Genomic DNA, 23,641 nt, shown 5'->3' on the forward strand with positions numbered 1-23,641 from the left:
AAACCCTTGCAAACACAATAGAATATTTATGAATTTTCAAATGGTAAAAACAAGCCGTCATGCTCCTTGCCTCTCTGTGCTGGTGCTTGTTGAGGGCCACAGTGTTGGAGCTGTACTGGTTATGATAGACACGGTACTTCCCCTCCTGGCCAAGCCTGAAGTATTGGCAGAGTGTCCCCTTCATCACCACGTCCTTGCTGTTGCGTGTGCTGACACGGGTGACGTCACCTTGTGCATTTACTACTAGTACCTGTAGAGGTAGGTTACAAAGATATGAGTCATTTAGATTTATTAAAAGACCGTCTTATGATAACAAAGTTCATAATCTAATCTATAACATGATAAATACTCAGCTGCTCTGAGTAAAATAAGCATCCCCATTACAGACACTGACACTGCAGTCTTGAAATGAGCTCGGGTTATCTCGTTCTTGCTCATCACCTTAAAAGTCCCGATACTAAATTATGTGTTACTGGGCGACAAGCTAGCACAAAATAACGCTGAGTAGCCTCAAGATTGTCCCTTTAATCTCCAAAGCTTAATTTCCACCCCAAGTACCTATAACTTTTTGTCCGAGAAACTACTTTTCTAGGAACTAAAAGGTTCTTTAGGTTCCTAAACTTAATGTAGACATGACACATCCACTTTTCTTCTCACCTCCTTGCCCTCTTTAAAGCCCTTGTTGGCTTCGTGGACAGCAGCAGCCACCTGCTGGTTCTTCAGCTGGCTAAGCTTGCTGTCTGGGTTCCTCAGCCGGGTCACCATGCGAGTCGCTGCAGACTTCTTACTACTGAGACCTGCCGTCTCACCGTTGGCTGAGTCTTTAATGTCTCCTTGAAACCCAGTACCAGGTTCAGTCAAAGACAGAAGAAATCAAGTCATACACAGTTAGTTGTAAACTCAATCTGAGCATGATGATGTGTAACGATCATTAACAGTGGCACCCTCTTGACAGTGGTTACAAAAATAATAGTGGTAATATCTCAATATACTGCTTTTCTCACATAAATAAATCTATTACTATTGTTTTGTCAGACCTGTGTCATCAAAGCTGGCCAGGGATGACTGGGAGGACTTGTCAAGCAGGTCTGGAGGTTCAGGACCTCTGGGAGGGACCCCAGCTCCCATACTGCTGTTACTGTTCTCCTCGCCAGCCTGGGAGGGCTGGCTCAGGCTTGGGACGCCATCTCCACTGACGGAGATAGAATCTGATGATGGGGTTTCTGCAACACAGACAGAAAATCGCAAGTATTGAACATTTCATCAACAAATTTGTCTCAGCTGTGTTGCTTTTTGTTGTCGTCAGCCATTATCTGAGGCATCTTTCATGGTTCGTTTAGGTGTTCCAGAGAAGTACAGGTGTTAGCGAGGACTAGAAATACTGAGCGGGAAAAAAAACAAGACAAATTGTAGCATCAAAGTTGTCAACAATGACCAATCAATATCAGCACAGTAGAAGGCCAGTCAGCATGAAGGCAGAAACTTTCTTGTGATAGTTCTCATATAGTTAAGGCTGTGGCTCCCTCTACTGATAATTCATGTGTAATGCATGCACTAAATAACTAGTTTGAATGGAGGGATGGGTCACTTTAAAGCAATGGGTGACCAGTCCAGGCAAAGCAAGGTTTCAACAAGGCATGTGCGCACACTATAACACTGATCACAACGATGAACAGTGAAGCTCTGTGATTATTAGGGATGAATATGTGCAGATCATCACTGAACAATTTTCACCAAAGGTGGTGCCTGAACAGGAAGCCGTCAAAGCAGAGGTTCCAATTACGAGCAAGCAGCAGAAGAAAAAAATCTGATAACAATTCTTGCACCAGGCAAAGTGAACGCTGTCCCCAGTTGACTGAGGCTCAGTTGCAGTCATGCTGATTGCAGTGACAAGGCTGTCTGATTGCAAATCAATCGATGCAACAGCTGGAAGTATTCCCTGGCTGAAGAAACGAAAATTGGAATAACGAACACAAAAGCCAGCAGATGGAGTGAGAGCCACATGCAAAGAAGTCGGCTGGGAAATGGTCAGGTGAAACTATAAGGCATTGGTTGTACATGGCCCAGCAACCAAGTCATTGGTGATGTTAGGGGTATGAGATTCATCATACAGTCCTGTGAAGATGCAGGCTGCAGCTAGGGCTGGGTTTAAAAGAAAAAAAAAAAATCAAAATCAAATTGATCTTCTTTCGAATGATCCAATATCAAGTCATACAATCCAGAGACTGCTCTTTCAATATATGTCTTTCCGGTAAGGGTTTACAGGAAAGGCATAAAAATTGATTTACTAAATCAGTGACGTTACCCAGCTCTAACTGTGGCCGTAAAGCAAATCCCCTAAAAGCGCTTGAGGTCAACTTCACCCTGAGACGTCCTTGTATACCTTTGGTGTTGCCAGAGACCTCCATATGGGAACATCCCTCTATCACAGCCTGTACGGTGGAGGCCGGGGGCCATGGGGCCTCAGTGGCCAGGCTATAGCTCACAGCGGCAGGGAGGGTTTGCGTTGGAGCGGAGGTTGCTGGAAGTATAGGTCCGTCTGAGATGCTACTGCCACTACTGCCTTCTTGGCCAGTGGGTGGAGCTTCGACAACTACAGATGGACAGCAGCAGTGTTGTAAATATGCGGTTTTTAGTTTATAATGCAATAATAACTTGAAGACGATGGAGAGAGGCAGTGATGGGCTGACAAATATGGTCCTATCATAAAATCATCATTAATTGAAAAATAAAAAATGTAGACATTATTGGCAAAACTACATATATTACCTTTAAAAATGCATTGCAGTTTTTTTTTTTGTTTTTTTTTTAAATCAGGCTTGTATGAGACCACATTTAGACATTTATATTTATTATGCTCCCAAGAGTAATTAGATGCCACTTACCAAAGACATTAGCGTTTTGTTCTCCTGCCCATGCAATAAATGTCTTATTATTGTGTATAAGGGCCTCTTTGTTGCACTGGATAATATATTCAGCAAGACACCAACATTAATTAACATATGTGCTTTGTGAGTGCCAAACTTGAGTCTTGAAAAAGAGCACAGCATTTCTAATTGGTCTAAGAGCCAAACAACAGAGGAATTGATTCTTAAATCAATAACTAATTACACCATTGTGATGGTGTCCTTTTTTCCAGGCTCAAAAGAATAGAGAATAGAGAGGAGGCACCAAGTCTGAGAGAAACTGTTTTTCAGGTCAGACTTCACAATGTTTTTATGCTACCATTATTACTACTTTGGGATACAGATTTTGCTGTGCTTTCTTAATACTTAAAATATAAACATCATAATCACCTCCTGTTTTGACGCCATCCTTTTTCTCTTCTGTGACTTCTTCTTTTGTCTCCTCTTCCTCCTTTGTAAGAGCTTTGACCCTGCCATCCTGCTGCCCATCGTCCTTCAACTTGGCCTCCTCGGCTTCCTTCTCCACCTCCTGCTCCTTCTTCTCCTTTTCCAGCCGCGCTTTCTGGGCCTCCTCGGCCACACGTCTTTTCACCTCCTCCAGCTCCTCCTCCTTCTTAGCCCGCAACCGCTCCAGGATGTCCTCTGGATGAGAGAGGAAGGTAAAGGACGAAAGTTGTGAAACAAAAGATATAAGAGGCTGAGCCAATTAATCGTGATCAAAAACACAAAAACAGGGGAAAGCCGACAAATAACTCCTCTAAAATGTCAGCGTATTGTGTGTCTAAGAGGGGATAGTTTCAGATGATACTGAGAACACACTTTACAAAGCTTAATGGAAAGGTGTTATTTAATTAACAGTGCTGAATAAATCACAAAATGCACATTAAAAGCTAGAAGAGCATCAGACAAAAGTTCAATGCAAGATAAGATGTCAAGTGTTAGGTGGGTAATAACGATAACTTTGGTTCAGCTCTTAGGGATATAACCAAAACACTGAAAGAAGAGACAAAAAGGGTGTGTTTTGGAGGCCATATTATGATATGCCTGAACTTTAAACCGCAAACTAAGAGAAGCCACAGAATAACCTTCCAGAGGACCTCCTTCCTAAGACTTCACAAATGATGCCAGATTGTTTACAGGATTTACATTACATGATTTGCATCCCCTAATCCTAACCTGTGTAAATCTCCACAATAAAGTTAGGTTCTAGCGCATGAAACCAGAAAAAGGACGGAGAAAAGGGGGCTCTCTAAAAACCCTTAACATCTGATAAACACAGCGTTGTGAATTTAATAGAAGGGAAGAGGAACAAACGAAAATGCTAACTGACTTCTGTGTATCATTGAAGCAGACAATATTGTGTGAGTCTATGTGGTACTAAAGCTTTAGTGGAAGATTATGTGGTAAAGTCGTTTTTATTTAATACTCATTGTTTGTGTATGTTATGCCCAATTAGGAACTCTTGCATCAAGCAGAAACACGATTACTGTATGCAAATGTTTAGGCTTCTCTTATATTGACACTCAAATCAGAAAAAAAAACAGCATGTTTGTTAAATTTTTCTATGTTTTGTTTCTCATCTTTGATTCACTAACAATGAATTTCATTGCAAATGCAGAGGCAGGGCTGACACATTCACTATATCCTAACTGGGTACGACACTTGTACAACTTAAATAACACTGGATGAAGGAAGGTTTACACTTGTGACCAAGTTGGATGAAAAATCCCACATTTTATATGTGAACGTGAGAAAGACGCTGAATATAAAAACTAAGCTGAAGCATAACAGTAATTTTAAAAGCCTCTCTCTTTCTACACAATGTCACTTTTGTTAGTTCACATTAGAGCCTGACCAATATATCGGTAGCCAGTATTATTGGGCTTTATCATCAGGATCTCTGCATATGTTGTCCGTTATGAGTTGATATGAAAACATTTGGGCACCTGCCCAAAAAATGAAGTAGTCGTTGGGCTCTAGTTCACATGATATCATTTTAAATGTTTCAGGACTTTAATGTAATATCATGGATTAGTTGTGAAAACAGCTGCCAAATATACTAACAGGAACCGTGAAGAGCTGCACTTTCTGGGCATTAAGTGGTTTTTTCAAGCACTTATCTGTTGGGCACTTTACAGACCAATTAATCACTTGTGTACGCATATTTTTTTTTTACACGTTTGAGATGTTGCTGAGCTAGCTGGTACAGTGTCATATTGAAAACGTTTGACCAAAACTGTATTTATTCTTTCAAGTTGTGGATATTTTTATATGCTTGGGTTATCTACTCCCTGGGGTAAAAAACAAAAACAAAAATGGTTTAAGTCTTTTATAAGCGAGAATCAACTTATTCAATTCAACTTATTATTATTGATCTTTGCATAACAGTTGCTCGTTAGAGTTGATGGTTTCAGAAGTGAACACATATAGAGCTGCACCATTTCAAGTTATGTGCTGCCTTCCAAAGTTGAATTGTTAAGAACGTCCACTTCACGTCAGACTGAATGACCTTAACATGATGTGCTCACAGGTAAGTGATTTTTAAACCAATAAAGCAAACAAAAAACATAGGCATGAATTTGGTGGAACCCCTACGGACAGAAAAGACGGGATGAGGGACTGAAGGGAAGTGCTGGATACTAGCCAAAGTGGGACGAGAGTAAGGTTACATAATGGCTGGGTTGGTTCCTATGTCCCAACCATCTATGACTGGGTGGCATTCATGAGTATTTGAGAGAAAGCAGGCAGAGAGAGATAGAAAGAGAAAGGGAAGAAAAAATGACTTTGGGCTTAAAGAGATCTTTCTTCCCCTGTGAGCTGTGATTAAATTTGACAACAGGAAGCTTCTCAGATTCGCTGAAAATTGCTTTATTTTATTAATGAGAGAAAGAATAAGGAGCTCTTTACCATTAGCAACAGTGAGGTAACACTTGTTGCTGCCACGGGCCTTGTTGGTTAAGTCCTCGGTGATGTCCATATGCGCGTGCACCTCGTCCCTTATCTCTTCAAGCGCTGCATACAGGTCGGCCTCCCAGTACTCCTTATCCAAACAATCTATGAGCTCAGCTAGCTGGACCTGGAAAGTTAAAGGAGTTCAATAAGTGCAAGACAAGATTAACTCAGTGATATGACAGTCGTGCTGCCAAAAAACAGGGAATGTTTGGATGTATTTTGTTCATTAAAAAGACAGACTAGGGTTGTGACCCTTTACTTTAATAAGTAAGAAATTAAAATGAGTCTTTTAAATCATATAATTCTATCGTGTGAAAAGCATACATGACCCCAGTAAGAGAAAATGATGAGTCGAAATTTACCTTGGTGCTATAGTACCAGATGGCTTTGTCCTCCTGTTCACCATCCTCCTCACTGTAGGGGAGACATGAGAGAGGAGACATGAGGGAAAAAAAGAAGACAAAACAGTGAGGGATAGGACAAACAGGAGAAAGAATACAAAAAAATGAAACTCCACACATGCTTGCTTCTACATGTTGTGCAGCTTTGAATGCCATTTGTTCACATTTTGTCTTGTCAGTAGATACAGACTGCAGATCAACCACTTGTCCAAGTTTAAGACGGAGCAGTTTATCGGTCATTTCTGTAATTCGTTTTTGATGTGTGTTAAATTCACAGGACCAGCTTCAGTCACACAGGTCTCTTGGTAAAAATGTCCCAATAAAATTGGATCCCTTAATACCTGACGGTCGTTAAAAAGTGTAAACAAAAGGCAAAGCATAAATAAAACAAACTAGACTGGCACTCAGTAGAGTGCATACCTCTGGCAAGGCCCAACAGTCTCCATCAGTCAATCAAGCCTAATCCAATATCAAATTTAAAATTGAACATATTTATATCCGCTAGATCCTGATTTTTATTTGGATCCACATCAAATTGTACTCACACATGGCTACCAGCCACCTCAATACGCCTTATTGTTAAAACCAGATCTGTGCATTATTCCCTAAGAAATTAATGAAAATGTGAAAAACGCCCAATTTCCCAATATGTGTCTTTATCTGGATCCGCACCAACAGTTAATTAATGGGGTCTATTCTGGGTCGACACGAATCCTCCATCCAAGTACCGAGGAAATCAGTTCAGTAGTTTTTGTGTAATCCTGCTGACAAACCAACCAGCCAACAGATGGTCATGAATGAAAACATAACCTCGCTGGTGGAGGTGATGAAGCACTTCGAATAGTTTATACTCAAAATAATAATGTCGAGTTTAAAGATTAAAATCAATGGCATGAAATTAAAACGGCTGTAAGTGATATATTTTTTAAAAATATATTCCAGCAGAAATCACTGTAAAGAGTATTTGGTCAGTAACTCACGTCACTATTCTAAATGACTGAAACCCTAAATTCAATAATTCATGAAAATATCCGCCCTCCCCTTTAACCATGAACATGTGTGTACCTGTAGGGTTCAGCTGGAGCTGTACTGACTGCAGGAAGCCTTAACTTGTGCTAAGCCCAGCACAATAACAAACATCAACGAGGACACTTGAGTTTGTCTAGTAGCAGCTAAAGAGAATATCTAAGAGTTTTCTGCCCAGCATGGTCCTTGCCGAGGGACTGTGAAGCCTGAGGCCATGTAACAGTAGTGTCTATTCAGCATCCTTTACTTGAGGCACATGTGCGTGCACACACACACCAGCACTCTACTTCTGTGCACATCATTCATTGCACGTACATCCAGTCACACAAACTTTCCTCTGTGCACACTACTTGTATGCACAAACACACACAGCCTCTGAAGTGAAGATCAGTAATGCAGCACCTGCTGGGGGCCAATTTGGAGAGCAGGACGAAGCAGAAAGGAAGAGAGGGAATGAAATGCAGCCACGACAAAATTTGGGCCACCAACCTTATTAAATCTTATATTGTTCAAGTGATCCATGCTCCTTTATGGTTTATGTAGCAGGCCTTCTGCTGCTGCTGACCCAGCATACACACACCATCTGTGACTGCTCAATACCAAGATAATTTGCTAACGTATGGGACCAATACTGCTGATGGTCAGGTTATGTTAAATCCTATGGACAGACACTGTTATATTTGGTTTATTAAAACAGTAGGTCTAACCACCGTGCAGGTCTGTACTCATATGAAATACCCTAAGCTTGTGGTAATCTTAACTTTAAACCTAAGAGCTCATAACTTTTTGTCACTGGCAGTGAAAAAATTTACTGTTCTTCACACATTCATGCAGCTACATCATGGTTCGATACACTGCATGTAGAAGTTGTTTGCTCAACTTCAGGCTTCAGTCTTCCAATAGTGTATAATGTATTCTACAAATCTGTTTCATTAAACAAGTTTGTGGTGTGCATGTTTGACTGAAGTACTCGCTTTTGCTTGTAAAACTGACACAGCTCATTTGCTGTCAATTTGAATGGGCCACCGCAGGTCATTTAGCCTGCCTTCATGACCCCCTCTGCTGACCAGAGTGAACCTCTGGGTTGACGTAGCCAGGCTTTTAGCACCAGACGTCTCTTTGGGGATGGAAATTTAATTTAATGTAATTTACAATAAGGTGGTTAAGCTATAATATTTATGAAGTTTCTATGATGCTGTGGGATAAACCTGTGACAACGATCTCACATGAAAGGAGGGGGTCAAATACAGGTTGAACACGTGCTCCGTGTGGGTCTCCTACATTAAAGAGGTATTATTAATGCCTTGGATTAGCAAAGAGGGTAGAGCAGATATAAAGCCAGCCACGCAAAAGGGTTCACAGACATCCTTCCAACATAATGAAATTTGGGCAAATATATGTTCTGGTAGTGAAGTGTTATTATGTAACGATACTATTTTGGCAAGGACACTTTAAAAAATAATTTAAATTTGAGAGACCATAATGATGAATAAAGACCACATCAACATGTTTCACACAGTCAGTCCTAACCAGTGTTAAAGTAATATTTGTAATATATAAGAATTATTAATTTTTTTTTTTTTTTAAATGGCATACTGGGGCGCCCCAGTAGCTCAGGTGGTAGAGCATGTGCCCAATGAACTGACCCGCTCGCTGCAGCGGCCCTGAAATCGAAACCAACCTGTGGCCCTTTTATGTATGTCATCCCTTCTCTCTCTCATCCAGTTTCCTGTCATCTACCCAAGCTGTCTAATTAATTCATTTAAAAAAAGGCATATTTTCAATGTGCGAGACTGCAACATGACCAAGTCCCCGACATGTCTACTGTTGACACCTGTGCATGATCTTGGCCCATAATTGAAACAAAGTGAACTTACACGACAATACGGCGATCGAGGAACCAGTATTTTCGGCTGTGTCGGTCATAGCCGACTGGCAGTTGTCGAATAAATGGTCTGCTTCTCTGCACTTCTGGGATGCAGTCCGCCACACCGGGTACCTTGTGTGCCACACACACCTCGCACTGCCACTCATCCTCCGGCACTTCCTGCAACGGTGGCTTCACACACTCCAAATGGTAAACGGCTGAACATGTCTCGCAGCACAGCAGGTCACCAAGGCGATGGCATACCCTGCAGTGGTCGTCGTAGGCCACTACCCCTTCCGACATTAGCTCCTCTCTGGCAATGTTGGTCGCCAGGAACTGGTCCACCAAAAATTGGAGAACTTTGACTTTGCTCTCCAATGGTTCATACGGGTAATCCTCACTCTCCTGGAAAGGCAGAATGTGCCGGTACTCCGGGTCGCTCTCACAGTACGCCCGCAACACCTCTGGCCAGGTCATACCATCCACAAAATACAGAGTGGAGTTGACCGAGTCCTTCACGTCAGCTGGACCAAATGTGGTGTTGGAAGTGTCTTCCTCTCTGAGGATAGCTTTGAGCAGGGAGATGTGTGTCTCTGCCAACAGTGTGCACTGCTCCTGGCTGGCAAGTGCTGCACAGAAATCCTCAAAGCGGAACGGCGAAAGCCGCAGAACTGAGCCAAAGTTGCGGAGAACTTCGTAGACAGCAGACACATTAAGGAGCTGTGAGGTAGGGACCAAGAGGTCATCAGAAGACTTGGGAAGCTCAAGGGCAGGAATGTCTTTAGCCTCAAGGATAGGAGACTGCGGTCGCATTGCCCGACTCTTTCTCCGGCCTGCGTGAAAAGAAAAGAGCCAGGAGTTAGAAGAAAGTTGGCATATGGAACAGAAAAAGAAAATAAATAACAAATGTGTATATAAACCCCTGCAGACACTGTGTATATCTCTTTGGAATAAGTACAAGTTTACAGGCAATAACATTCAGGTATTTGAAGAGACCATTGTTGCTTTGAGCCACCACAAAATGTTAAAATGTGACAACTCTGCGTGTCCCTATATACAATGCACTGAGCTATATACCTTATGTTTACCATGAGGCAATGCAACCTAATGCCTGAACTTATCATCCTTGATGCCTCATTGGACTCTCGGATTTTGCACTAGTACAGTGTTTGGAGTAATGATTGTACTTGGGGATCTCCCAAGCTCAAAATTCTGTCTGTATAAAAAAAATTTAAAAAAAGATACTATAACATACCAATGGAATTTATAGGACTCAACACCCTGTCTTAATACTTCATAGGACTTGTGAAATGTCTAATTTGAATATGGGAAATGGGAATGGGGGTTATTTATAAGTAGTGCAACACTGGAGAAGTTCAGGGCAGACAAGCACATTCTTCTCCCAAGACAATAAGCTAAATGCTAATTGCACCCACTAGATTTATAAGCCTGTAATTCATGCAGAGGGTACAGGATATGTACTGTACCTGTATATGACCTCTGGATTATCTGTCTGTGTACATTATCCATTTCTGAACCCAGTAATGTGGAATAATCCTGCATTTGTGGATGATCTGAATGGGTCAGTCCAGGTCATTCAACGTGGCTTCATGACACTGCTCCTGACCAATATTAAACACTTAACTGCTTACAGAAGTACTTCTAAAGTCACTGTAGGATTAATATACTGTTGCGACACAATATATATGAAATCACTATATCCTTACAGCTGATTGGTGTGTGTTTCCAGTCTTCTCTTGTGCTCTTCATAATTTCAAAGATGCTATAACATGATTGCACTGTGGGTTGCATTACCTTTTATGTATCTGTATTGTATTTTCAGTGTAAACACTGCAGTAACTGCCAATAAACTGTTAAGCAAATATATTTGTATTTGTTCTGACTCTGGTATAATTCTGTGGTTTAGCATCAATGTGTAAACAGAGAAACAGCGATGGGACTACAGCAGCAGAACCGGCTGCTTCACAAATGATGACAGTCAGGGATTAGGGGTTGACTGCTACAGGTTCATTATTCAGCATCAAACACAGGGATTTTGTGAAAAAGTGGTATGTGTGCCGGTGTGCAATGTGTTTGGAAACAGCATGGGTATGTGTGCCAGTGTAGATGACAGCCAAAGCACAGTTATGTCTGGCCATCAGTATAGGTCTTATAAAAGATCCCTCACTCTTGGCTGCACAATGCTGCCATGTTCACATGTCTCAAAAAAAAGGGAGGCAGCCTTGCCGCTGGAAGTTAAAAGGTAAGTGAGTAATCCCTGAAAACACTTACATTTCATCTAAGCCTGACCAGAATGCAGTGAGGTGTCATAGGGCGAACAAATAAAGAAATTCAACCTACACATACATTTTTCTCTCTGGAGAACATTTCTGTTTTGAAGCAAAATGTATTCCCGCAACAAAAGACGAAGGTCTGATGCCATGGTCACAACAAAAGACTGAGCTTTTCTGTAGAAGAGATATTTAAATGCACAAAATGCCCAAGTCTGGATCACCTTACATCTTTCTAATCCCATCTCTAATCATTAGTTCCAGCGGCTGGCACAACGCTTTCAGTGCGTACTTTAAATAACAGATATATGGATTGATTATTTGGCAGACACAACTTCATTAACATGACTGTCCGTAAGTATGGACGTGATGGCCCTAATTTGCTCACCTGATAAACATAAGAGTGGTTACTATGGTAACGGTGCACCACGTAATATTGTAATGAGTTGATGTTTGCAACAAGTGAAAAAAGGAGCGCCTCTCTTCAAAACAAAGACCTGTCAAACTCATTTAGCAACATTATGCAACTAAAATACGGCTTCTGAAATAGAGTTGGATAAGGTTCACAGGGCTAATGATTGTGCGAAAAATAATACAGTTATTATCTATTTGCATTGTAACATTTTCATTTCAGGTAGTTCAGCTTTGGAAAAAGTTGAATTGTTGATAAGAGATAAATGGTCAACAATGTTTATAAAATACGTGTTTTGATGAAGCGCAGTTAAAAGTGTAGAAACAGCAGTTTCTGTGTTATTACATACGTAGAAATGCTGAATGAATGAAACAAATGAAAAGTTGTTAACGTAATCTCCACACATCCTGTTTCAGTCAGTATGAAAACACGTTAAATACAGCACGCATGAAAAAATCCGGTAAAAAAAGAAAAAAAGAAAGGCACTAATACATTGTTCATAATTAAATGTCAACAAAAAATGTGCTGATCCGACAAAAGTCAAAAACATGAGAGCCGGTTGAAGCGTGGAGTGGATCTGCAAACCAGCCGCGAGCGGAGCACACGATAAACAAAGGCCTGTTTCTGAGTGCAAGCTCCATTTTGAACAATGCGGCTTGGTTTCTGTACTGAGCTAAAAATAAAATGCACACTTTAAGTAATGCAAACCTGCTTTAAGTGCGTGCACTTGCAAACGATCGTACCTGGGGTGCTACCGAGCGTGCTGTGGCTCCTAAAACTACTCTCGGTACAGTAGCTGGCATCATCATCATCTGGTAGTTCCTCCAGATAGTCAGAGTCGTTTCCTAGGGCCTCCTCTTCTTCAAGATCCGACGAAGGGTTGTCGTTCAGGAGTTCATCTTCGTCTGACCTGTAGCTTAAATTATCATCCTCCTCGTCGCTGTTGTCGTCGTAGACCACCTTGGTCTGAGGCCGCCTCACTCCGCCTCTACCGCCGCGGCCGCCTCTCGACCCCCTGCCTCTCCCTCTGGTTCCTCTGCCCCGCGATCCCGCGGCCGTCGCCGTGGTAGAGCCTCCAACTTTCCTGCGGCCCCGGGACGAATGAAAGTTCTCTCGGCCGGAGATTTCTGTATCCACCTCCGCAGAGCCAGTGCCGCAGGCGCCGCCGCTTCCTCCCCGTCCCCGACCCCGTCCTCTGCCTCTTCCCCGTCCACGCATCCCTCTGCTCCTGCCGCCCCGAGAGCCGCGGACTGGCCCGGGTGAACCTTCCCGCATCACTGCTGCTTGTTTGGGCGGCCTTCCTCTTCTCCCCCTCATTGTGGGAGAGAGTATTTGCTGTTCCGCTTCAATCTCGGTGCTTGAATAAACCACGCACACCGGAGAAAAGCGGGGGACAAAAAAACCAACAGGTTTGGTGACAGTTCTCGACGAGTCCCCACCAAGCCCCGGTCTCAATTTCAGGGCGGAAAGCTCAAACTGAATGGCCGGTGTCCCGCTTTGGGTCGCCTGCAGACGCCATTTTTCTTCTCAGCTCTCCCTCCGTTGAAAACACAGCAGGCCCCAGAGTTGCGTTAAGCTAACCATGGATACCAGTGGACCTACCGGAAGTGAAGCGCTTTTCCCTTCAAAGTAAAAGCAAAAGCCACGATACATAATGAATAGAATGATTTAATAATTGTGTGCATAACATTACACAAGTATCTAATCCGATTACATTGACTTTTCATATCTCATCATGGTTGTGTGTGTAATAAAAACATATTTTTAAACGTTTTCGTTCTTACGATTTAAGGACAACACATCCGGAAGTGCGATTTTAATCCTCTAACTTGACAGTAGGGGCCTGAGTGGATGCGAGGTCACGTGACTCACTATTCCACAATAGACGCAATTGCCGTGCTAGTTCATAAAATTAGTTATCCATGCAAACGCTTTCCGCCAATAGTTCTTTATTCGAGTTGGCTGGTTCTGGTAGATGGTTTTAATCACAGGTGAGTCGAGTATATTCAGTAAAACACCATCATTCATTTTCGGCTCTGTCGCCATCATCGTCACAGCAAAGCGAGGCGAGAAGATCAGCATACGTCCGACATTGAGCTCCCAATACATGAACCTATAGAAGTCGGCATAAAAGTTAGCAGCACGCATATTTCCAGGGTGTAGATGACGTGCATTTGGAAGCAGCAGTATTGTGTAGTTTAAACAAATATATTTTCTATAACTTTAAGATTACTTTTTGTTTATTACCGAGGAACCTGGCTCAATTTGAGTAATCTCAGCCTGTTCATTTACCTGAAATACTGTAGAACAAGAGCGATGCTGAGCTCCTGCAAAATAAACGCTACTATAAACTGCAGTGCAACAATGCAGCGCGCAGTATTTAACCGAAGAGTAGGGGTGCAATCCTGCGGGGGTCCGCGACATCCTCCACTCTTTCCTTTACTATGAGCGACTCTCTGAGCTGCACTTGATGGATTAGCTGAGTTAACAGTTCATTTCTGAAAATCGTCTTCGCCTTTGTTTGCTTTCCTTTTTTAGCTAGCTACTTCAAAAAAAGACAGCTCTATCTTCTGTTTACCTGGCATAGCCAGCCAGCCGAAAGATAGCAGGGGAACTTTTATTGTAACTGATGTTATTACAGGATAATTACATAAAACTGTATTACACAGGCAACATTAAGCATGACTATGTTTATAACGCTACTACATAACGTTATAAGCTATCAGTTGTCGTGGCCGAGTGGTTAAGGCGATGGACTAGAAATCCATTGGGGTCTCCCCGCGCAGGTTCGAATCCTGCCGACAACGTCGTTTTTGTTTTTTTGTGTTGCTGTCTCAATACCGATGGTTGCATTATGGAGGGAAAAGCCAAAACCTTACCAACACGACCTGTCAAGTCACTGCTAAATCAAGGATTTCATGACAGCAACACCAGTACGCTACTTAATTTGGGTTGATTGGCCAGCTAAACAGTTCCTAACCAACTCCAAACGAAGTCCTAACAATTCCTACCTAAATGCTTGCAATGTCAAAAAAAAAACAAAAAACGTTTTCGTGTTCTTAATAGCTGTAACAAATGGATTCTGTTGCGTTAAATTTGCTATTATAGTTAGCCTGTATCCGCAGACCTTCTGGTAGACTCATTTTCCTCACACCTTTTCATCATAATGTCCCTGATGTCAAATCTTCTTATAGCAGGTCAACAGCACCAGTGATTGTTTCCAGTTAGCAAATCAGGCAGCATGAATACATTTCTGTTTACTCTGAATTATTTGCCTGAGGAAAGTCTGTCACCAATTTATTTATTTTGTTCTTTTATTCTACCATTGCCTGATGTTACTGTTTTTTTACTCTGTTCCTTATACATTGAACGGGTATGGCTGATTGTCTGTACATTATACTAAAATAAAAAATATATAATCAGGTGAGGAGTCGAGCCGTAGCTGCTGTTAACATCACCTAACCTGCTCAAACGTCTTTTATACAGCGACCAAATATTAATTATAATATTAATACAAAGCACTGTCACCTTTTATTATCCACAATATCAGTGTGCAGAAAAAAACCATGACACATGGATTAAAAGTTTACTCTTGATATATATTTGTATTCAAAATAAAAGGTCTTCCTGTGGGAAAACCCAGTACAAAGTCACAACTGATAGATTCACAAATATTCAGTTGTATTAGCACACATACAAGAAAACGGCCAGTCACTCACAATTAAATGTTCAGTGGCAGAGTCCCATTAGAAATGTTACAAACTTGTGCCATACTGTCGTATGAGGTGGCTTCTGCATGCATTTTACAAACCTAATATTAACCAGTTTGGCATATAAGCAGAACGCTGATTTAGGATGCAAACTACATTACCTGACTGGTCAACATCAGCTTCAACAAGTTTAAAACATGGTTGAAAGGCTTCTGCAAGTTATTCAATGCCAAAATTACATCAAGAATTATTTTCATATACAGTAAAACATCTTGAATTCTGATGGCTGGTACTGTGCCAAAAAACACTTAATATTTCACCATTTGGTTGACAAGTAAACAACCCTTGAAAAGTTGGAGGAGAAAATATGTTTGATGATTTATTAAAAGTATACAAATTGGACACATTCTAAAACAGCTCGATGATTTCAATGGAGTATTGTCCGACGTCCTTCTTCCCCTTCATCTTATTGAGCTCTTGGAGGCTGCCCTCGATCTTTCCAAGCTCAGAGACCAGTCTCACCTGAGGACACAAGAGGGCATCTTTAACGTCTTTCTCAGATCACTTTTCACATGTGACAACTTCTCCAATAAAACAGCAGTAAATTTGACATGTTTTGTGCTTTTTTAAACCAGAAAATTTCCTATTCAATAAAGTGTTTGTTACCTGAGACTTGACAAAGCTGTGAAGGTTCAGCAGTAAGCCTTTGGCCTCAGGAGTCATCACTAGCACTGTGAAATGGGCATCCAATACCATGCATACCCAATCCATGATCTACAGTCATATGCAAAAGAAAACAGAGTTAGTAATGTCCAAATTTATGTGTTACATATTAAAAGTATATATTTTTTTAAAGTTGGAAAAACTGTCTCCATCTTTTTATGCTGACTGTGTGCACTGTGGCTACACTTAAATCAGACTGCACACAGTTCAGGTTAAAATGCCCGTACACCATATCTGAATTTGACAATCTGCCAGCAAAATCCTTTTTTCTGCCTCCAGACTTGTCACTTAATGTGTCTTGGTGTGACAGACACTAGCTGCACGGATATGTCAAGTGTGCCCATCCTAATTATCTAGCGAAGACACCGATTCAGACCTGTGTCAGACTTGGTGATCTCAATCCGTGCATCTGTGGGGAAGCATCTTGGGAATACTTGAGGTAAAGGAACTGCAGGTACTGGAGGAATAGCTGAGTGGACGAGAAAGAAAAGTGATGAGTAAACACAGTTTTTAAAGCATCTGTAGTTAGTGTTTTAAAATTTAAAAAAAAGGTGCAACAGGTATGGTATCAACTGTTTTGGAACATGAATGTGTGTTAATGAATGTTACTCACAACAACGTGCTGGGAGGAGAGATCTTTTAAGTGTGGGAGAAGGAAAGTGTCACTGTACGCCGTCAACAGGACCTCATTTCTGTGCAACTTGAATTAAGGTCCTATATTCCTATGTATGTTCAGACTCAAATCATTACACACCAAACAGTTTGCAATTTATGTTCTGTCTGAGTGACTGTGCACTGGAAGGATACAGTAGAACAGCCTTGTGTAATCCTACAGGACAGATCTGTTCTGGTGGAGTTGCGCTCTTCTCCTTGTCCTCTCCTCCGGTCTTAATAACGACTCTACCGCCACCTACTAGGGCATCTGAGCAGTCCTGGTCAGTGGGGGTGGAGCTGAAACCATTCTGCAAGCCAACCGGGGCACGCTCCCTTGCAATTAAGGTTTCCATGAAGGAGACACTGTCGGGCTCCAGGCTCAGTTTCTCTGCTTCAATGTCTGGCATACTGCAAGAGGAAGGTAGAACAATAGTTATTTTGTCATTTTATATTTAACAGAATCAGGCTAATAATCACCTGGATTATACTGTATCATATTATTTTATCAGATAAGTTCCATCAAACTAAAAAATGTAAACGAACTGTTTGAAGTCACTACGTGCAATAATTTAAAGACTGTATTACTTTGGTGCCTCCCAGTGGAGGTATCAAAAGTAGCAGACATTAACTCATGCCCACTTTAGGAGCGTGCACTTCAAAACTGCCAGTTTTACCTGATAAAGGCCTTCAGGCAAGCGCAGGTGACAGCTTCTGGGATGTCAGGGAAGAACTGCAAGCAGAGCTGACACAGAAAGAAGTCCCTCCTCTCCAGGGCCAGAAGCACAAGGTCAGGACACACACTGTTGAGGGTCATATAAAAGGTTAATGGTCAAATTTGATAAAAACAACACTTGACTGAATTACTCTGACAGTATTTAGGAAGAAGGCATGGGTCATTCAATTAAAATTCCTGCATAATTATGTAAACAAACTCAATTACAACATTTATATTCAAATTAATTTTTTTTTTTTAAGTAATGCATTGCGTAGACTGAAGACTGAATGATAGCTTTGAGAGTCAAAATTTGTACCTTTCAGTGAATTTTCCATTAAAAAATACTTTACTGACCTGTGGCAGAGGGACTGGGTGTGCACTAGCTGTGCCAGGGTGCTCGGGGTGTAGAAGGCCGGATCAGCCAGGCTCCGGGACACAAGCGTTGACGCTAGCTGCCCCACCAAAGGCTGCAGGTCCTGGATATCTGCCCTGGAGAGGAGCCCCTCTACCTCTCTCTGGACCTCTTCAACTGGTGCTGTCTGCACGAAGAAATGACAATATTTTGTCATTTTTGTTCAGATTGATTCAGTATTTTGTCAGAGAGACATCAAAATTTTACCTTAATGAACTCCAGAACTTGGTCAACTGTTAAACTAGCTGCTGATTGGGTCTTACGGTTTGTTCTCTGTGTGGAAAGAGAGAAGAATCAAACCATAAATGATAACATCGACAGAAACATTAGTGAACCTTTGCTCATCATTCAAACACAGTGTTTCAGTAATATGCACCATCTCCTCTTGCCATCTATACAAGCTCCCTTATTTTGCCTTACCGTCTTCCTGGTCTCGACTGGTCTGGAGGGCTGAGCTTTATCTCCATGCAGAATGTTATTCCAAGATGGTACACAAGCTGGAGCTTTGAATTCTGTAACAGTCAGAAAAACGCACTGTATGGAGTGAACGTGCACAATTGCAATATAGAAGTGCAGCGTCGTTAAAAACAGCCACATGACCAAATATGCAGGAATTGGTTTGTTATAGCAATATTAGCTGTATTTATGCATGTGGTTATTGCAAAAGTAGCAGTATTACATATTTGTTTTAGCTCACCTTCAGTCTTGGCCTGCTTTAGTTTTCCCAGGGCAGAGGCCAGGGAGGATTTGGGGCACTCATATGGAATAACAGAGAGGGTTTTCCCATGTGGAATGAATAACTTGTTGGAGTAAGTCCATAGCTAAATCAGAGAAAAAACAAAAATGAATACAAACAGGAACCTACAGTACAAGTTAACTTAATTAAACAGCAATAACATAAACAACACAACTGGTGTATTTATGTGTCAATTTCAAGATTGTAAACTGCCATAAAGTTGTGAGGAGGGACAGCGAGCCCCGTCACAGTGGAGAGCAGACACAATGCTTTACCAAAGTCATACAGTCCTCCATCAGCACCCAGCAGCTGGAAGGACAGGGAACCTTGGCCTGCAGTAATAATAACAATAAGGGAAGCCTGAGTGGGAGTACTTCCAACCTCAGCAGTACACTCCGGTTACTGCCCTATATCAGCTCTACAGCGCTGCCACTGACATGGCTAAAAATCATTAACAGTATATTGTTTTCTTCACTGATCGTCAAACATTGGCAGGTTATCTTCCATTTAATACACCAAAGCATTCCTACCTGTCCATAGATTTTACCCGCCATCTCTTTTCCTGCCTGAAGCGTCTGGAAATTGGTATTCCAGATGCAGAGGAAGTCTGAAAAGAGCCATTCAAGAACCACGCACACTTACATCAGATACCGGAGTCACATAGCTTCAAGTCATCATTCTAATGTATTTACTCTGCATACTCTTTTCTATGAATTTAATGTGTGTAAAAAGCTACTAAAACAAAGACAGCAAGGTAAGCAAACTTAGAACACTTTCAGACACAGCTCTGGTATTGTGCAGGCTGATTGAAAACATTGCAGTGTATCCCAGATGGACTTCATTAAGATCTGTCATGGATCATCATGGTCATTTTAGTGGGGTAAAAAAAAACAATCAGATATCTGAGCAGAGCATTTGTGGTCTTCAGTTGAAGGAGTGTAATTAAACTGCATTCACCTTTACCAGCTCCAGCAGAGGGGTGTGGAACCCCCACAACAGCTACATGGGCTTCATCTAGGACCTGGGCCGATGCTGCCTCCAGCAGGCCCTCACCGACAGGAAGACCCAGCAGCAGACTTCGGGGCAAGGCAAGAGCCTGGGCCCCCTCGTCAGCCCCCAGGCCCCGTACAGAGACAACGCTCTGGTACACATGACCATTAGGGTCTGGTTGGCAGGACAATGAAGGTAAAAAGTATTACTGAGGAAGTAGATTGGAGGGAACTAATGACAGGCAACTTACTTATTGATATTAAATATATTTACGCAGAAAACTCGTGCTTACAGAGGTAAAGCAGGCAGATGTGTTTATCCCTGTAGGAGGCAGAGAAGCTGAGCGGGGAAAGACCGGGCTCCTCTCTCTCAAGTCGGTACCTCTGTAGGCTGTTGGGATTCAGTCTGTGCAGGTAGAGGAAATTGTCCCCTTTCTGTGGGAAGACATTAACAGCTGTTCACAGCAAACAGGCCTTTACAAATACAGGTCACAAAGAGTTGATGCACGTGTCCACGGATAGGATAGGCACAGCACAGGCACATAATTATGAACTCAAATGAATGGTCTTTACAGCTGAGTAGTGAATACTACTGAAAATTATCGACGTGAATTGTGTTTTTTGTCAAAAGCCAAACAATTAAAATGATGTTACCTGTTCAGTTGTGAAGATGACAAACTGCTGCGACTCTGCAACTATGTTAGTGCTCCACCTAACGACAAACAGAAGCATCATCAACACGCTACAAGAGACAACAGGTCAGACTGCAGCACAGCACGGCGCTATATCTGAAATATCATTGTCTGGGTTGTCAAAGGAAGTGATGCTGACCTAATGGCCTCTTCTTGAGCAAGGACTTCCTCTATAGGCTGCTGGGGAGCAGACAGGAGGGAGTCCAGGAGTCTCACAGCTCCTCTCTGGAACAAGACCACAGGCTCCCCTCCAGGCAAACAGTGAACCCTCAAGACATCTGATGACACCTGGAAATAATAGATTAATAAGAAGCAGGCATGAGAAATGCTTTTTAATCAGTGAGGGCACTTTTAATAAAATCTTAACTTGGCTACTATGTATGCTATAGAGAATTCTTGGATTAAGGGACTTAAAAGGGAAATGGAAGTAAGTACTGTATTAGGAGGACATTGTTGATTTGGTTTATATAACCAGTTACCATGTTGGAAAGCTGGATTGGTAAAGGTGGACATATTCTAAATACAGAGACCACAGCCAAATGAGCATGAGGCAAGTGCCATTAATGTAAAACAGCTGCACAAACATTTTCTGACTGTAGCAGTATTGGGAAAAAAAAAAACCCAATGTGACATTTTAGAAGCATAAACTCACCCTATTCATAGGAACAGGATTTAAGGATTACACCATCCTTCATGTGACCATAAATCACCTCATCAGATTATGATTAGACTGGACAAAATGGAGTTAATATAGTATGTAAAGTAATCACATTCAATAGGTGCACCATGCTGATGATTTCAGCTGTGGAAATGAAAATTCAATTTTCATTTTAGTTCAGTTTCATTAATCCAGTAATCCAGATTAGGTACAATGGACATATTCAAATAGAGCTCATACAGAGTGCTTCACAGTGTGACTAAAACCTCGTCCAGCATGCTTGGTGGAATGCCATGAATGCTTATAAGGCCGGATTATCTAAAAGTGTACCGTTATCTCAAATCGATTCATCCCGCCTCATCCCTCTCCAAGATATCAGGCTTTTCACTTCGCCTTTAAATGTGGCTGTTTGGAACAGGTACAAACGCTGTTGTCTTAAGACATGATCAGACTATACATCAAACAAACTATTTTAAGCACAGCCTGGCCTTAAAGGCAAATACAGACGAGAGCTGAATAGCCATGTTCACACTTACAGTTGCTTTGAAGGCCTTATCGAGGAGTATGTCTTCATCCTTCCAAATTCTGATCACCTTAAAAACAAAACACAAACAGACATTATTTTGTGTATTTCTAGGCATTTAAAGTGACATCTAGTGTTTGAATTAGGGCTGCATGATATGGTAATTAAAAAATCTTATTGCGATTATATTTGAAAGATATTGATATTTACTAAAATGATCAACAGAATGTGAAGAAATAACAGTGTTGTGATCATGTTAAGACTCTCCCAGCATTCAAAACCTCCTGTGCAAGAGGTGTAAACACCAACACTCCCCTGGCAGTCCAGCTAGCTGCACGGCTAACTGAGCTAACAGACTAATGGCAGCTAAAGTCATGGATGTATAAACAGAATACAGTTAGCAGTGGTTGGCAGTTACACTGAATTCTCTTGAATTCAAGGTGGCCAACTCTTACGTATGCCCCCTTTAATGACAAATTAAATAACAGACAGGTTTACTTTTTATGGGTCACACAAATTAGTGAGGTCAATACTACAAATTAGGTTAAATTGCGTAGTAAATAAGATAATAAGTAACCAAATAGACCAGGCCAATTGAACTTTGTCTAATATAAACCAATTCGATGGGAGAATGAAGTCAACATCTCAGTCGTTGCTTTTTCAGTGAACTTTGTGCTTAAACTGTACAGAAAAGGAAAAGGTTTAGCCCGAGTAAGAACCGACTGGTTCATGTTTGCAATTTCAATCTGACAGTGAGTCAGTGCAGCTCCACAAAGACTTTGCTGCAGCCTAAGCAAGCACCAGTACCTTCTCACTAAGGCTCATGTGCTTATCTTCACCATGCCCCAACAAGAATGACTAGAAAGTCTACCTTGCTGTCTGAGACCGCCACATATTCTTTGGTCTGAGAGTTGTAGACTGCCGGGCAGGTCAGGGTCTGTCCCTGCTTCACTGTCCAGCTGCTCAGCGGCTTCTGGTCCGAAACCTGTCAGAACCACAGCAACACACAAGAAAGGACAAGTTAATGACGTGAGAAGGTTTGACCTACCATTAAACACAATAGTTTCCCTCACCTAGCTATAACCACAATGTAAATGTACTGTTGACTGCTTTATTATAGTCTGATTCCCATCATGCTAGCTGGAAACAAGGCAGTGAGACCAGCACTGAAAGTTCACAGTTAGTGAGCAGGAGATGCTTGGTGCATTATTTAGCGATGTATGGAGATGTATAATAAATACAACTAGCTAAATATACACGCTGAGTTTAGCAAAGCCATCATTAGTTAGCTAAATGTGTGTGTCTAGCAGTTGATATAGCGACCGTTAGCTAACGTTTGCTTGTTGTTGTACACTAGCTTGATGTTTAGTTAACTACTCCAACCTTTTTCACGCCTACTAAGAAATAAATCAAGGCACTATTCAGTAGCTGTTAGCTGAGGTGTACATTTTCTCTTGACTGTTCTGGTGGTTTCTGTCGCGAAGAACATCCGAGGATGCCAACACGAGTTGCGCACACACACAGGTCGCACTGATCAGCTGGCCCAGGTTAGCAGAGCCTCCTCAAAACAACCTTTAAACGTTACCTTGTACAACGTGACGGATCTGGTTGTGTCGGTGACCACGACATGGTCGCTGTCTCTCTCCGCTTCGATCCCCTGAATGCCTGAATTAGTCAGAGTTTGACCTGGAACAAGTCCGCACAACGTGTATCCCTCGTACAGCGCGGCCATGCTGGACGAGAAGAAAGTGGAGCTCGTCGGATCTCGCGAGAAAAGACGAATGTTTGTCAGCGGCCACCGGAACCACGAGACTGCTCTCTGCTACACCCTGGCTGCAAGTATGATCACATTGAGCCAAACTGTTGTTGCACTTCAACGTTCAAGAAAATTAAAATATTATAGATGTGTGCATAATTCACATATATGTAAATATACATAAATACAGTATATATGTCATATATGGATCTTTTGGA

The 23,641-nt window shown here is 41.8% G+C and overlaps 2 protein-coding genes across 6 annotated transcripts in view; both read right to left on the reverse strand.

The window, feature by feature from the left end:
* The window catches only part of LOC311273362 (nucleosome-remodeling factor subunit BPTF-like), a 43,745-nt gene extending 30,309 nt beyond the window's left edge, over positions 1-13,436 (reverse strand). For 4 of the 5 annotated variants that reach the window (XM_084380381.1, XM_084380380.1, XM_084380379.1 and 1 more), the window contains exons 1-9: positions 12,599-13,436; positions 9,163-9,985; positions 6,221-6,272; positions 5,814-5,982; positions 3,297-3,548; positions 2,384-2,593; positions 1,038-1,223; positions 658-833; positions 71-250 (exon numbers count right to left, since the gene is read on the reverse strand). In XM_084380381.1, coding sequence (XP_084236507.1) covers positions 71-250; positions 658-833; positions 1,038-1,223; positions 2,384-2,593; positions 3,297-3,548; positions 5,814-5,982; positions 6,221-6,272; positions 9,163-9,985; positions 12,599-13,172 — 2,622 coding nt within the window. In that variant the 5' untranslated portion in view covers positions 13,173-13,436. The remainder of the gene's footprint in view (positions 1-70; positions 251-657; positions 834-1,037; positions 1,224-2,383; positions 2,594-3,296; positions 3,549-5,813; positions 5,983-6,220; positions 6,273-9,162; positions 9,986-12,598) is intronic. The other variant, XM_084380383.1, reaches the window with a different exon arrangement.
* Positions 13,437-15,433: 1,997 nt separating this feature from the next.
* Positions 15,434-23,430, reverse strand: nol11 (nucleolar protein 11). The gene is made up of 18 exons (XM_084345762.1): positions 23,253-23,430; positions 22,539-22,652; positions 21,681-21,737; positions 20,626-20,774; positions 20,449-20,506; positions 20,088-20,229; positions 19,763-19,969; positions 19,336-19,412; positions 18,767-18,890; positions 18,490-18,581; positions 18,277-18,342; positions 18,012-18,196; positions 17,617-17,742; positions 17,096-17,350; positions 16,902-16,980; positions 16,665-16,757; positions 16,232-16,339; positions 15,434-16,087 (listed from the first exon to the last, which is right to left on the reverse strand). The coding sequence occupies exons 1-18, from the start codon at positions 23,397-23,399 to the stop codon at positions 15,974-15,976; spliced, it is 2,193 nt and encodes a 730-aa protein (XP_084201888.1). The 5' UTR covers positions 23,400-23,430; the 3' UTR covers positions 15,434-15,973.
* Positions 23,431-23,641: the final 211 nt, after the last annotated feature.

The sequence above is a fragment of the Pagrus pagrus genome (assembly GCF_965226575.1).
Source record: "Pagrus pagrus genome assembly, chromosome: 2".
Classification (NCBI taxonomy): Eukaryota; Metazoa; Chordata; class Actinopteri; order Spariformes; family Sparidae; genus Pagrus; species Pagrus pagrus.